This window comes from Scyliorhinus canicula, chromosome 3, assembly GCF_902713615.1.
Source record: "Scyliorhinus canicula chromosome 3, sScyCan1.1, whole genome shotgun sequence".
Taxonomy (NCBI): Eukaryota; Metazoa; Chordata; class Chondrichthyes; order Carcharhiniformes; family Scyliorhinidae; genus Scyliorhinus; species Scyliorhinus canicula.
In genome coordinates this window covers 8,821,702-8,833,575 of record NC_052148.1, presented here as the reverse complement: position 1 = coordinate 8,833,575, position 11,874 = coordinate 8,821,702, and the positions used below count along the sequence as shown (strand labels likewise).

The following is an 11,874-nucleotide window of genomic DNA, read 5'->3' as shown; positions in this document are numbered from 1 at the left end:
AATGTGGAATTCAGGAATTGGCAAGTGGCTAAAATTTGAGCAGTGCAGTTATCTCGAGGATTGTAGAAGTGGGGCGGCGTTACAGAGGTGGAAATAAAAGTCTAATGATAATGACCACCAAACCCATTTCTGATTGTGGTAAAAACCCATCTGGTTCACTAATGTCCTTTAGGGAAGGAAATCTGCCGTCCTTACCCGGTCTGGCCTACATGTGGCTCCAGACTCACAGCAATGTGGTTGACTCTTTTTTTAAAAATTAGAATATCCAATCCTTTCCTTTTTTTCCAATTGAGAGGCAATTTAGCATGGCCAATTCACCTACCCTACACATAGAATCTACAGTGCAGAAGGAGGCCATTTGGCCCATCGAGTCTGCGCCAGTCCTTGGAAAAAGCACCCTACTCAAGCCCACGCCTCCACCCTATCCCCATAACCCCACCTAACCTTTTGGATACTAAGGGGCAATTTAGCATGGCCAATCCACCTAGCCTGCACTTTTTTGGACTGAGAGGGGAAACCGGAGCATCCGGAGGAAACCCGCGCAGACACGGGGAGAAAGTGCAAAGTCCACACAGACCCAATGCCGGAATTGAACTCGCGACCCCGTAGCTGTGATGGAGTAGGGCTAACCACTGTGTCGCCCCTTTTGGGTTGTGGGGGTGAAACCCACGCAGACATGGGGAGAAAGTGCAAAGTCCACACAGACCCAATGCCGGAATTGAACTCGCGACCCCGTAGCTGTGATGGAGTAGGGCTAACCACTGTGTCGCCCCTTTTGGGTTGTGGGGGTGAAACCCACGCAGACATGGGGAGAATGTGCAAACTCCTCAGGGACAGTGACCCGGGAACGAACACGGGTCCTCAGCCCCGTGAGGCAGCAGTGCTAACCACTGTGCAGCCGTGCTGCCCTTAATGTGGTTGACTCTTAAATGTTCATGGGAGATTAGTGATGGGCAAGACTTGCCAGTCCAGCCAGCGACACCCACATCCCGTCGCCTGTAATGGCCTCCGGCATCACAAAGCACCTTACAGCCATGTCACTATTCTCCTGCCTTCGCCCCATAACCCCTGATCCCCTTATTAATCAACAACCTACCTATCTCTGTCTTAAAGACACTCAGTGATTTGGCCTCCGCAGCCTTCTGCGGCAAAGAGTTCCACAGATTCGCCACCCTCTGGCTGAAGAAATTCCTCCTCTTCTCTGTTTTAAAGGATCATCAAAGTACTATCGGGAGGATAAGGCCAGCGAGGGGCAGGGGTGGCGATGGGCAGTGGGTGGGCAAGGGTTCGAGTTAGGATACAGGGACCAGTTCCAAATGAGCTGGAGCTCATGGCGGATAAGCAAGCTGCGGTACTGGGCACGCAAAGAAGCTTCTAGAATAACGAATGGAAACGACTCCGTGAATCAGCAAGAGCTCAGAATTAAGCAAACGAATGAGAATGGCTGGAGGGCTAAGTTTGGAGTCTGTAATGTTTAGATAAGCTATCTAATCTCAGGGTTTGGCCTTGGACGAGAGTTTACAATCTCTCCAATTTTGAGAGGTATTGATAACACAATGTCTGGCTCGTGTGCCTGCGCTGGCAGAGAATTATCAAAAGCAAAACAAAGATTGGATATGGCCGAGGCTATAATCAGATACACAGGACCTGCTCTCAACAGGGGACTATAAGGCTTGTGATGATGGATGTGATTCTCTCACTATGTGAGGTAGCTGCCGACAGACATCACACTTAACATTGTTCTGCCAGTATCTTGGGCTCAACAGCGCTGTGTCACTTGTAACACTCCCACTTCACACCAGGCCAAAGCCAACCTCCCTCTTCAGAAATCTCTCTCTCAGGAAATCACCAGCCCCTCGCTGACCGCCAGGCTGAAGCATCAGAACACATGACAGGAGAAGACCATTCAGCCCCGCGGGTCCATTGGGAGGCAATTTAGCCCATGAGCCTGTTGCACAGAAACAGCAGGAGGCAATTCATCCCCACAAGCCTGCCACACAATGCAGGGGCCATGTCTGAAATACATATATATATCCAAAACATTTCTCTTTCGCCATATTTTAAAAAATTGACTTAACGGTTGAATCAAAAAAAGATGGCTGCCATAAGTCACATGACCACATGGCCAGCCCTTTGTTCTGGGAGCTACCAGGAGGTACAAGAACAAAATAATTATTTTCTCAGCCTGTGGAAACTCACACCTCATTTGTACAGAGACCTTGTAATCAGCAAAAGCAGGGGAAATGAAAAGGAACTGCTTCCTCAATCTGAACAATCACGAAAGAGAGACACCAAAACTCATTACACTGGAAGAGACGTTAATAACCACCTCATCTCTCTCCTCGGGAGGAACAATGGAATTCTGGCCAGAAGCACAGAAACTGATCGTTCAGCTGCAATTAAGCATTGATGCGACATGTCACATAGCCCATAGCCAGCTGAGAGTTCCTATGGTAAAATAATTCCTCATTGGGCCCTGATCATGTGAACTAATATTCATTTCCGTGGTTCTTGTACTATCATGATCCATCATTATTATCCTTCCACTCATTACCTCTAATCAATATCCCTTGGTTACTGACCTCTTTGCCAATGGAAATAAGTAATTCCTATCCATTTATCTAGACCCCCCTCATAATTTTACACACCTCAAATAAACCTCATCTCAGCCTCATCTGTTTCAAAGAATATGATCAGATTCTATCCTACCTGCCTACAGCTAATAGTCTCCATTCCTGACAGCGTGAATCCTCTCTACTCTTGTAATGTGGTGACCAGAACAGCATGCAATACTCCAGCTCTGCTCCAACTAGAGTTTTATACAGTTCCAGCATTATCACCCTTTCTTCTTCACCAAGCCGTGGTCATTCAGAAAATTACTCCATACGCCTTCTTAACCACCTACATCTCTGCCCTTCTTAGTTCTGAGATCTGTGTGCATGCACTCAAAACTTCCTCTGTTTCTCTACTTTTCAGTATCCTCCCATGCATTAACCTTACTGGTTTCTCTAATGCATTCCCTCAAATCTTTCTGTCTTGAATTCCATTTACCACTTTTCTGCATCATCTCCAAACATGGTAACATTGGTCCGAGATCCCTACAGAGCAGGAGGAGACTATTTGGCCCACTGTGTTTGCATGGACTCTACCTTGGCCCACTCCCCCACCTAACCAGAACGTCATTGGAGCGTGGGAGGAAAGCGGAGCACCCAGAGGAAACCCACGCAGACATGGGGAGAACGTGCAACCTCACCCAAGGCTGGAAATTGAATCCAGATCTCTGGCGCTGGGAGGGAGCAATGCTGTGCATCAAATCATTGATATACACCCTCGACCTACAAGGGATCAAATACAGAGCCCCGCAGAACCCCTTTGGAATTACCAGTCATAAAAACGCCCACCGACCACACGGTTTCCTGCTACTGTGCCAGATTTGGATACAATTTTCCACCAGTTCTTTGGATCTCAAAGGTTTATAATTTACAGGTCAGTCTGCCAGGTGGGATCTTGTTGAAAGCTATGCGACCCAGATGGGTCCTCCTTGTTCCCTCTTCAAAGAATTCAATCAGGTTAGTCTTACATGACCTTCCCTTGATTAATCTGTGCTTTTCCGACCATTTACCCTGGCCCTCAAATGATGTTGTCCAATAATTTGCCAGCTGAGGTTGGGCTGATTGGTCTGTAAATACTCCGAGCAGAGCGAGGCCAGCAGCGCGGGTTCAATCCCCGTACCAGCTGAGGTTATTCATGAAGGCCCCACCATCTCAACTTTTCCCCTGGCCCAAGGTGTGGTTATCCTAAGGTTGAATCACTACCAGTCAGCTCTCCCCCTCAAACAGGAAAGCAACCTATGGGACTTTGGCGAATTTAATATTCAGCCTAACCATTTCTTAAAGAGTGCAAATGTTAGCAATCCCTTACTCCACTGAGATTATAGCGGGAAGGGATTGGCATACAACATTCAATCTCCCTCTATTTCTTCCCTTGTTTCTTTTGGCATAAGAATATCATTGGACTAGCAATCCAAAGGCCTAGGCTATAATGCTCTGGAAACATAAATGTGATAGAAGCAGTTCGGTTTACTAGACTAATACCTAGAATGGGTGGGTTGTTTTAGGAGGAAAGCTGGACAGGCCAGGCTTGTATCCACTAGAGTGTAAGAGTAAGAAGCGACTTGATCAAAACCTTTAGGATTCTGATGGGCATTGGCAGGGTGGATGTGGACAGGATGCTTCCTCTAGTGGGAGAATCTGGAATTCGGAGTCACGGTTTAAAAATAATGGGTCGCTCATTTAAGACAGAGATGAGGGAAAGTTATGTTGAGGACCCAACGCGGGAACAGCCTAATTTAGATCAAGGATCATGCAATGAGAAAGTGCCAGTTAATAATCTTGTTGTAAAGGAGCCCCTAGGGAAGAGTGACCATAATATGTTGACATTAAGTTTGGAAGTGATGCAGTTCAATCGGAAACTAGGGCCATAAATCAAAACAAACAAACAAAACTGGGAGGTGGGGTAAGATGGCTGTGGTAGATTAGGAAACTACACTAAAAGGTTATGACGGAAGGTAGACAATGGTTAGCACTTAAAGAATTAACACATGGCTTCAACAAATATGCATTGCTTTGTGGAAAAAAATACCAACAGGAAAATTATCCAACTGTGATTAATAGAACATAGAACACTACAGCGCAGTACGGGCCCTTCGGCCCTCGATGTTGCGCCGACCTGTGAAACCATCTGAAGCCTATCTGACCTACACTATTCCATTTTCATCCATATGTCAATCCAGTGACCACTTAAATGCCCTTAAAGTTGGCGAGTCTACTACTGTTGCAGGCAGGGCGTTCCACACCCCTACTACTCTCTGAATAAAGAAACTGCCTCTGACATCTGTCCTATATCTATCTCCCCTCAATTTAAAGCTATGTCCCCTCGTGTTGGTCATCACCATCCGAGGAAAAAGACTCTCACTGTCCACCCTATCTAACCCTCTGACTATCTTATATGTCTCTATTAAGTCACCTCTCAGCCTTCTCCTCTCTAACGAAAACAACCTCAATTCCCTGAGCCTTTCCTCGTAAGACCTTCCCTCCATACCAGGCAACATCCTAGTAAATCTCCTCTGAACCCTTTCCAAAGCTTCCACATCCTTCCTATAATGTGGTGACCAGAACTGCACGCAGTACTCCAGGTGCGGCCGCACCAGAGTTATGTACAGCTGCAGCATGACCTTGTGGTTCCGAAACTCAATCCTTGCGGTACACCACTAGTAACTGAACTCCAGGATGAACATTTGCCATCAACCATTTGCCTCTGTCTTCTTTCAGCTAGCCAATTACTGATCCAAACCGCTAAATCACCTTCAATTCCATACTTCCTTATTTTCTGCAATAGCCTACCGTGGGGAACCGTAAGAAAGGAAGTTAAAGATTGCATTAGATGAAAGGAAGTGGCTTCTAAAGTTGCCAGAGAAGTAGTAAGCCTGAGAATTAGGAGTGTTTAAGAACTCAGCAGAGATAGGGGCAGCACGGTGGCGCAGTGGTTAGCAAGGCTGCCTCACGGCACGAAGGATCCAGGTTCGATTCCGGCCCTGGGTCACTGTCCGTGTGGAGTTTGCACATTCTCCCCGTGTTTGCGTGGGTTTCACCCCCACAGCCCAAAGATGTGCAGGGTAGGTAGATTGGCCACACTAAATTGCCCCTTAATTGGAAAGAAAATGAATTGGGTACTCTAAATTTATATAATAAAAAAGAACGCAGGAGAGGATCAAGAAACTGCTAAATAGGAAAGTAAACTGGCGCAAAACATAAAAACAGACTATAAAAACCTCCATAGATATGTAAAGAGGAAAAGACAAGTTACAGACAGACAGGAGAACGTATAATGGGGAATAAGGAAGTAGTAGGGAAACTAAACAAAAACTTTGTATGTGTCGTTACAGAGGAAGATGCAAAAAAATAAAAAACCTCCCAGGAATACTAGATAATGGACAACCAAAGGGGTAGCGAGAATGAGGAATTTAAGGAAATTAGTATTAGTAAGTAGCACTGGAGAAATTAAAGGGACTGAGAGTTGATGAATTCCCAAGGCCTGAAATCCACATGCCACAGTGTTGAAAGAGGTGGCTATATAGAGATAGTGGATGCATTGGTGATACTACAGATTCTGGAATGGTCCATGCAGATTGCAAGGCAGCAAATATAATCCCACAGTTTAATAAAGGAGGGAGAGAGAAAACTAGAAATGACAGAATGAGAGTTTGGTTGAACCATATTGCCAAGGGTAGTGGCATCATTGAAGGTATTGACGAAGGTGAGCATTTCCTACTTTCACCATGTACCGGATGTCTGCAGTGCCCGTCTCTTAATGCAGTCATTTTCAAACTTAGGGTCGCGACCCGCTGGTGGGTCACGGACAGATGTTGGGAGAGTTGCAGAGCGATCGGTCATGGCGTTCCCGATCGCAGGGATAAGTGCCCAATGGCCGTGATCGGCTTTCAAGAATGCCGGCCGTCCAATGCACGCGCGCCCCTCAGCCGGATCTAGCAGTGCGGAGGGGGGCAGACCACCTCCTCCTTAAATCAGCGTGACGAAAATGAAAAAAATGAAAATCGCTTATTGTCACGAGTAGGCTTCAATGGAGTTACTGTGAAAAGCCCCTAGTCGCCACATTCCGGCGCCTGTTCGGGGAGGATGGTACGGGAATCGAACCGTGCTGCTGGCCTGCTTGGTCTGCTTCCAAAGCCAGCGATTTAGCCCAGTGAGCTAAACCAGCCCCTGTATGTCCCCTACACTGACGTCACGTGCCCTGGGCGCGAAATCACGGAGGAGAGACTCCTCCATTTTGTAGCTGCCACCAAGCAAACAACAGGACTATGAAGAACCATTTGGTATATTTTGTATCATTTTGATCATTTTGTAATAATGGAAGAGAGGGTCAGAGACACAAACAGGCCCGGATCTCACAATTGAATCTGCTGGAGAGAGCTTCACAGGAGAGTCCACGGCAGGACAAAGCAGTGCTGGTGTGTGCTGTATCCAGAGCTCCAGGGCCTCTGGTGAACAACCCCTGAAGAAGAAACTGAAATCGGGAACAAAGCAGGACAAAGATGATCTTTTGAGGCGTGGCATTGTTAATTTTGCCAATGCAAATCTGGATGCAAAGTCCATGTGTGTTATAAGCAGGGAAGTACTGGCAAATGAAAGTTTTAAACCATCAGAACTTCAAAGGCATTTGAAGACTAAGCGTGGCGAGTTCGAGGACAAACCACGTGGATATTTTTTATATATTTATAAAACTTTGTTTTGGTTGATTTTACTTATCAATATTTTCTCACGTTCTCTCTTTGCTTTCTTAATTTCCTTTCTAATTCACTCCTGCACTTCCTATATTTCTCCAGGCTTCGTGCAATGTGGCGCTCTGCAGTATCTGCAAAAATATATCTTTTTTTGCCTGACCCTAGCTTGTATGCTCTTTGGGATTCAGGAGTTGTCTGGATTTGAAAGTTCCACCCTTTTTCTGTGTGGGAACAAATTTGTTTTGAAAGCTCTCCATCGCCTCCTTGGTCTGAATTTTTAAGATGGTGGGGTTGTAAAATTCTGTCACTTGAATACCTCCCAGTACTCCGGCAATGATTTATCAGGGTGACCTGATAAGAGGTCTACAAGATTATGAGGGGCATAGATAGAGTGGATGGGCAGGCACTCTCCCAGGATGGAGGGGTCAGTCACCAGGGGGCATAAGTTTAAGGTCCGTGGGGTAAAGTTTAGAGGAGATGTGCGAGGCAGGTTTTTTACACAGAGGGTGGTGAGTGCCTGGAACGCGTTGCCAGAGGAGGCTGTGGAAACAGATACATTAACGGCGTTCAAAAGGCATCTTGACAAACACATGGATAGGATGGGTATAGAGGGATACGGCACGAGGAAGTGCTGAGGGTTTTAGCCCAGGTTGGTATCATGACTGGTACAGGGTTGGAGGGCCGAAGGGCCTGTTCCTGTGCTGTATTGTTCTTTGTTCTTAAGTTGCAGGTTCCAGTTCATTGTTACCAAATCAAAGCACAACTTAGTACCAATTAGCCTTTGCCCCAATTTAAAACCTGTAACTTCTTTAAAACTTCTAAAACTAAGTACAGAACTGATCCTTGTCTCATTAGGCTAACAAAAGCTCTCCTGAATGCATTTTAAGAATTTGGTTTTGTCTGTACTCTTCACACCTGTTTTATCCCAGGGAGTGCAGCCGTTACTCAATTAAACACAATGCTATGCACATTCCTTCACCTCTGACCCCCGAGACCTGCCAGATGTCAGGGTGAGCAGAGTGACAGCCCCTGATGGTACACAATCCCTCACAGTCACAAGAATGATCGAGTGTATCAGTTCCAAAATACGATGATGTTCTTGGGGAAGTGCAGGGGGAGTGGGGGAAGGAGTGGGAGCGTGATGGAGACTGGAAAGAGCGAGTCCGGGACCCTCGATTTCAGGATGATTTTGACTCAATTTCCTGGCTGGTAGGTGGAGAGTCTGGAGGGGTGGGTGGGAGGGAGGGGGCGCCACCCAAACGCGGTCATTTGACCGAGTGTGGCATCAAGAAGCCCTGGAGTCAATGGGAATCGGGGGGGGGGGGGGGGGGGGGAAGGGGGGGGGGGAACTCTCCGCTGGTTGGAGTCATACCTGGCACAAAGGGAGATAGAATATAGAACAGTACAGCACAGAAGAGGCCCTTCGGCCCTCGATGTCGTGCCGAGCATATGGTTGCGGTGGTTGGAAGAAAGAGAATCCTTACAGAGCAGAAGGAGGCTGTTCAGCCCATCGGGTCTGCAGCGACCCTCCGAAGGAGCACCCTACCTAGGCCCACACACCCAACCCATCCCTGTAACCCCAACTAACCTTCTTGGACACTAAGGGACAATTTAGCATGGCCAACCGCACATCTTTGGACTGTGGGAGGAAACCGGAGCACCGGGAGGAAACCCACGCACACACGGGGAGAAAGTGCAAACGCCACACAGTCACCCAAGGCCAGAATTGAACCCAGGTCCCTGGCACTGAGGCAGCAGTGCTAACCACTGTGCCACCTTCTGCATCCCCCCCCACCCCCACCCAGGTCAGGGAGGAATTAAAAATTTGGATCAGAGGTGCTGCAATCTCCTCACTCACCTCCCACAGCATACTGGGAAACAATTCATCTGGACCTGGGGATTTGTCCACGTTTAAGGCATTGGAGGTGTTGGCAAGCTTGTCACCCCCTCTGACAATTTGCTCAAGAACCTCACAGTCTCCCTCCCAGAGTTCTACCTCCTCAATCTCTTGGGTGAAGGCAGATGTGAAACATTTGTTCAACACCCCACAAATGTCCTCTGGCTCCAACCGACAGATTGCCCCCTTGCTCCCTACTCTTTCCCTCGTTATCCTCTTCCCATTGATATATCTTGGGATTTTCTCTACTTTTACCAGCCAGAGTTTTATAATTAGAACATAGAACAGTACAGCACAGAACAGGTCCTTCGGCCCTCAATGTTGTGCCGAGCCATGATCACCCTACTCAAACCCACGTATCCACCCTATACCCGTAACCCAACAACCCCCCCCCCCCTCTCTTAACCTTACTTTTATTAGGCCACTACGGGCAATTTAGCATGGCCAATCCACCTAACCCGCACATCTTTGGACTGTGGGAGGAAACCGGAGCACCCGGAGGAAACCCACGCACACAGGGGGAGGACGTGCAGACTCCACACAGACAGTGACCCAGCCGGGAATCGAACCTGGGACCCTGGAGCTGTGAAGCATTTATGCTAACCACCATGCTACCCTGCTGCCCCAAATCTCTCATATCCCCTCTTTGATCTCCTAACTGCTTTCTTCAGCTCCATCTTGCACTTTCTGTACTCCACTAATGCCTCCGCTCCGCTGATTTGCTCCCTTTGTACTTGCTAAAATCCTCTCTTTTTCGTCTCATCAAATCCTTCATAGAATTTACAGTACAGAAGGAGGCCATTTGGCCCATCAAGTCTGCACCAGCCCTTGTAAAGAGCACCCTACTTAAACCCACACCTCCACGCCCAGCAATCCCACCTAACCTTTTTGGACACCAAGGGCAATTTATCGTGGCCAATCCACCTAACCCTCGCATCTTTGGACTGTGGGAGGAAACCGGAGCACCCGGAGGAAACCCACGCGGACACGGGGAGAACGTGCAGACTCCGCGCAGGCAGTGATCCAAGCCGGGAATCGAACCTGGGACCCTGGAGCTGTGAAGCCAAGGTGCTAACCACTGTGCTACCCTGCTACTCCTGAATATCTCTGGCCAGCCATGGTTCTCTGGGCTTGTTACACCTTCCCAGTCTACCTTAGCCATTTCCGGTTTGCAAATTCCGTTGCCTTTAGATGGGAAACAGGAGACACAAACAAGAACAGACAATGCTGGACAAACTCAGCAGGTCTGACAGCATCTGTGGAGAGAGAAGGGAGCAAACGTTTCCAGTCTGGGTGACTCTTTGTCAAAGCTCTCGGAGAAATGTACCGGAGACTTGAGATCACCAATTTTTAAACTACTGTACAGGGCCCAAGGTCGTACCCCCAGCTCCCCTAACCACGACCACCCCCACCCCCAATACACAACAGGCAGCATACAAAACCAGAACAACCTGAAGAATCAAACTTTTTCAGTGCTGGTAACGATGGAAGCATGCTGGGCTAACCAGACCATAATTTATATTCTCTGCAGCGAGCGAAACACAACAACCTATATCTGTACAGCACCTTTAAAGTAATAAAACTTCCCGACGTTCTTCACAGGAGCGTTTAAAAACAAAATATAACACTGACCCACATCAGGAGACATTCGATCGGAAGACCGAAAGCTTGGACAAGGTTTTAAGAGTGTCTTAAGGAGGAGAGTGAGGTGTGGGGGAAGGAACTCCAGAACTCAGGGCCCAGGCAACTGAAGGGATGGCTGCCTAAAACTGGGGTGCTTGAGGGGATGGGGGGGGGGGGGGGGGGGGGGGGGGGGGGGGGGGAGATGTCCAAAAGGTTGTGGGGCTGGAGGAGGGCACAGAGGGATTTGAAAACAAGGACGAGAATATTAACGGTCTATGTTTGACTGGTGGGTCGACAGAGGGTCACAGTGAGGACAGGGTTAATCGGGGGCTGGGACTTGGTGGGAGGTAAAGATAGAGGCAGATGACTCGGGTGTAACGATGGTGGAATGTGGGAGAGGAGCCAGGAGTACATTGGGATACCGAGGATATATATAGCACAGAAACAGACTATTTGACACAACTAATCAAGCCTAGAGGTAACAAAAGATGAATGCGGATTTCAGCGGGCAGATGAGTGGAGACAGGGGCAAATTTGAGCAAGGCGTAAATAGGCGGTCTTAGATGATTGCACAAAAATGAGGTTGGAAGCTTGTTTCGACCCCAAGATTGCAAACAGCTGGAGCAAGGGGAGGGTGAAGTCAGTAGCTGGAGGCTGGTGTTTGGAGTGGGTACTGAAAACAATGGCTTCCATCTTCCCAATATTTAATTGGCGGGAACTTCTGATCACTCTGAATGTGGGATAATTCAGCAACAGCGGAGGAGCTGAGAGAGGTGACGGCGAGGTTGAGCTGGATGTCATCAGTGTGCAACTAACATGGAGGGGCAAACTGCAGGTGAGAACTAGGAGGGGACCCAGGATAGATCCGTGGGGATACCAGGGGTAACGGTGCGGGAGCAGGAAGAGGGGCCATTGCAAATGGCTGTGATTAGAGAGATGAGAATGGCAGACGGTGAGAGCAGCCCCACCCAGCTGGACGGGAGTGGGTGTGGTGTTGGAGGAGGATGGTGTGGCCGACCCTGTCAATGGGTGCAGACAGGTATAGAAGGAGAGA

General features: G+C 48.1%; 1 protein-coding gene across 1 annotated transcript in view; it reads left to right on the top strand.

Annotated features, from left to right (window-relative positions):
• Positions 1–6,254: 6,254 nt before the first annotated feature.
• The window catches only part of LOC119963603 (apolipoprotein L6-like), a 26,941-nt gene continuing 21,321 nt past the window's right edge, over positions 6,255–11,874 (top strand). The window contains exon 1 of the mRNA XM_038792935.1: positions 6,255–6,315. Coding sequence (XP_038648863.1) covers positions 6,255–6,315 — 61 coding nt within the window. The remainder of the gene's footprint in view (positions 6,316–11,874) is intronic.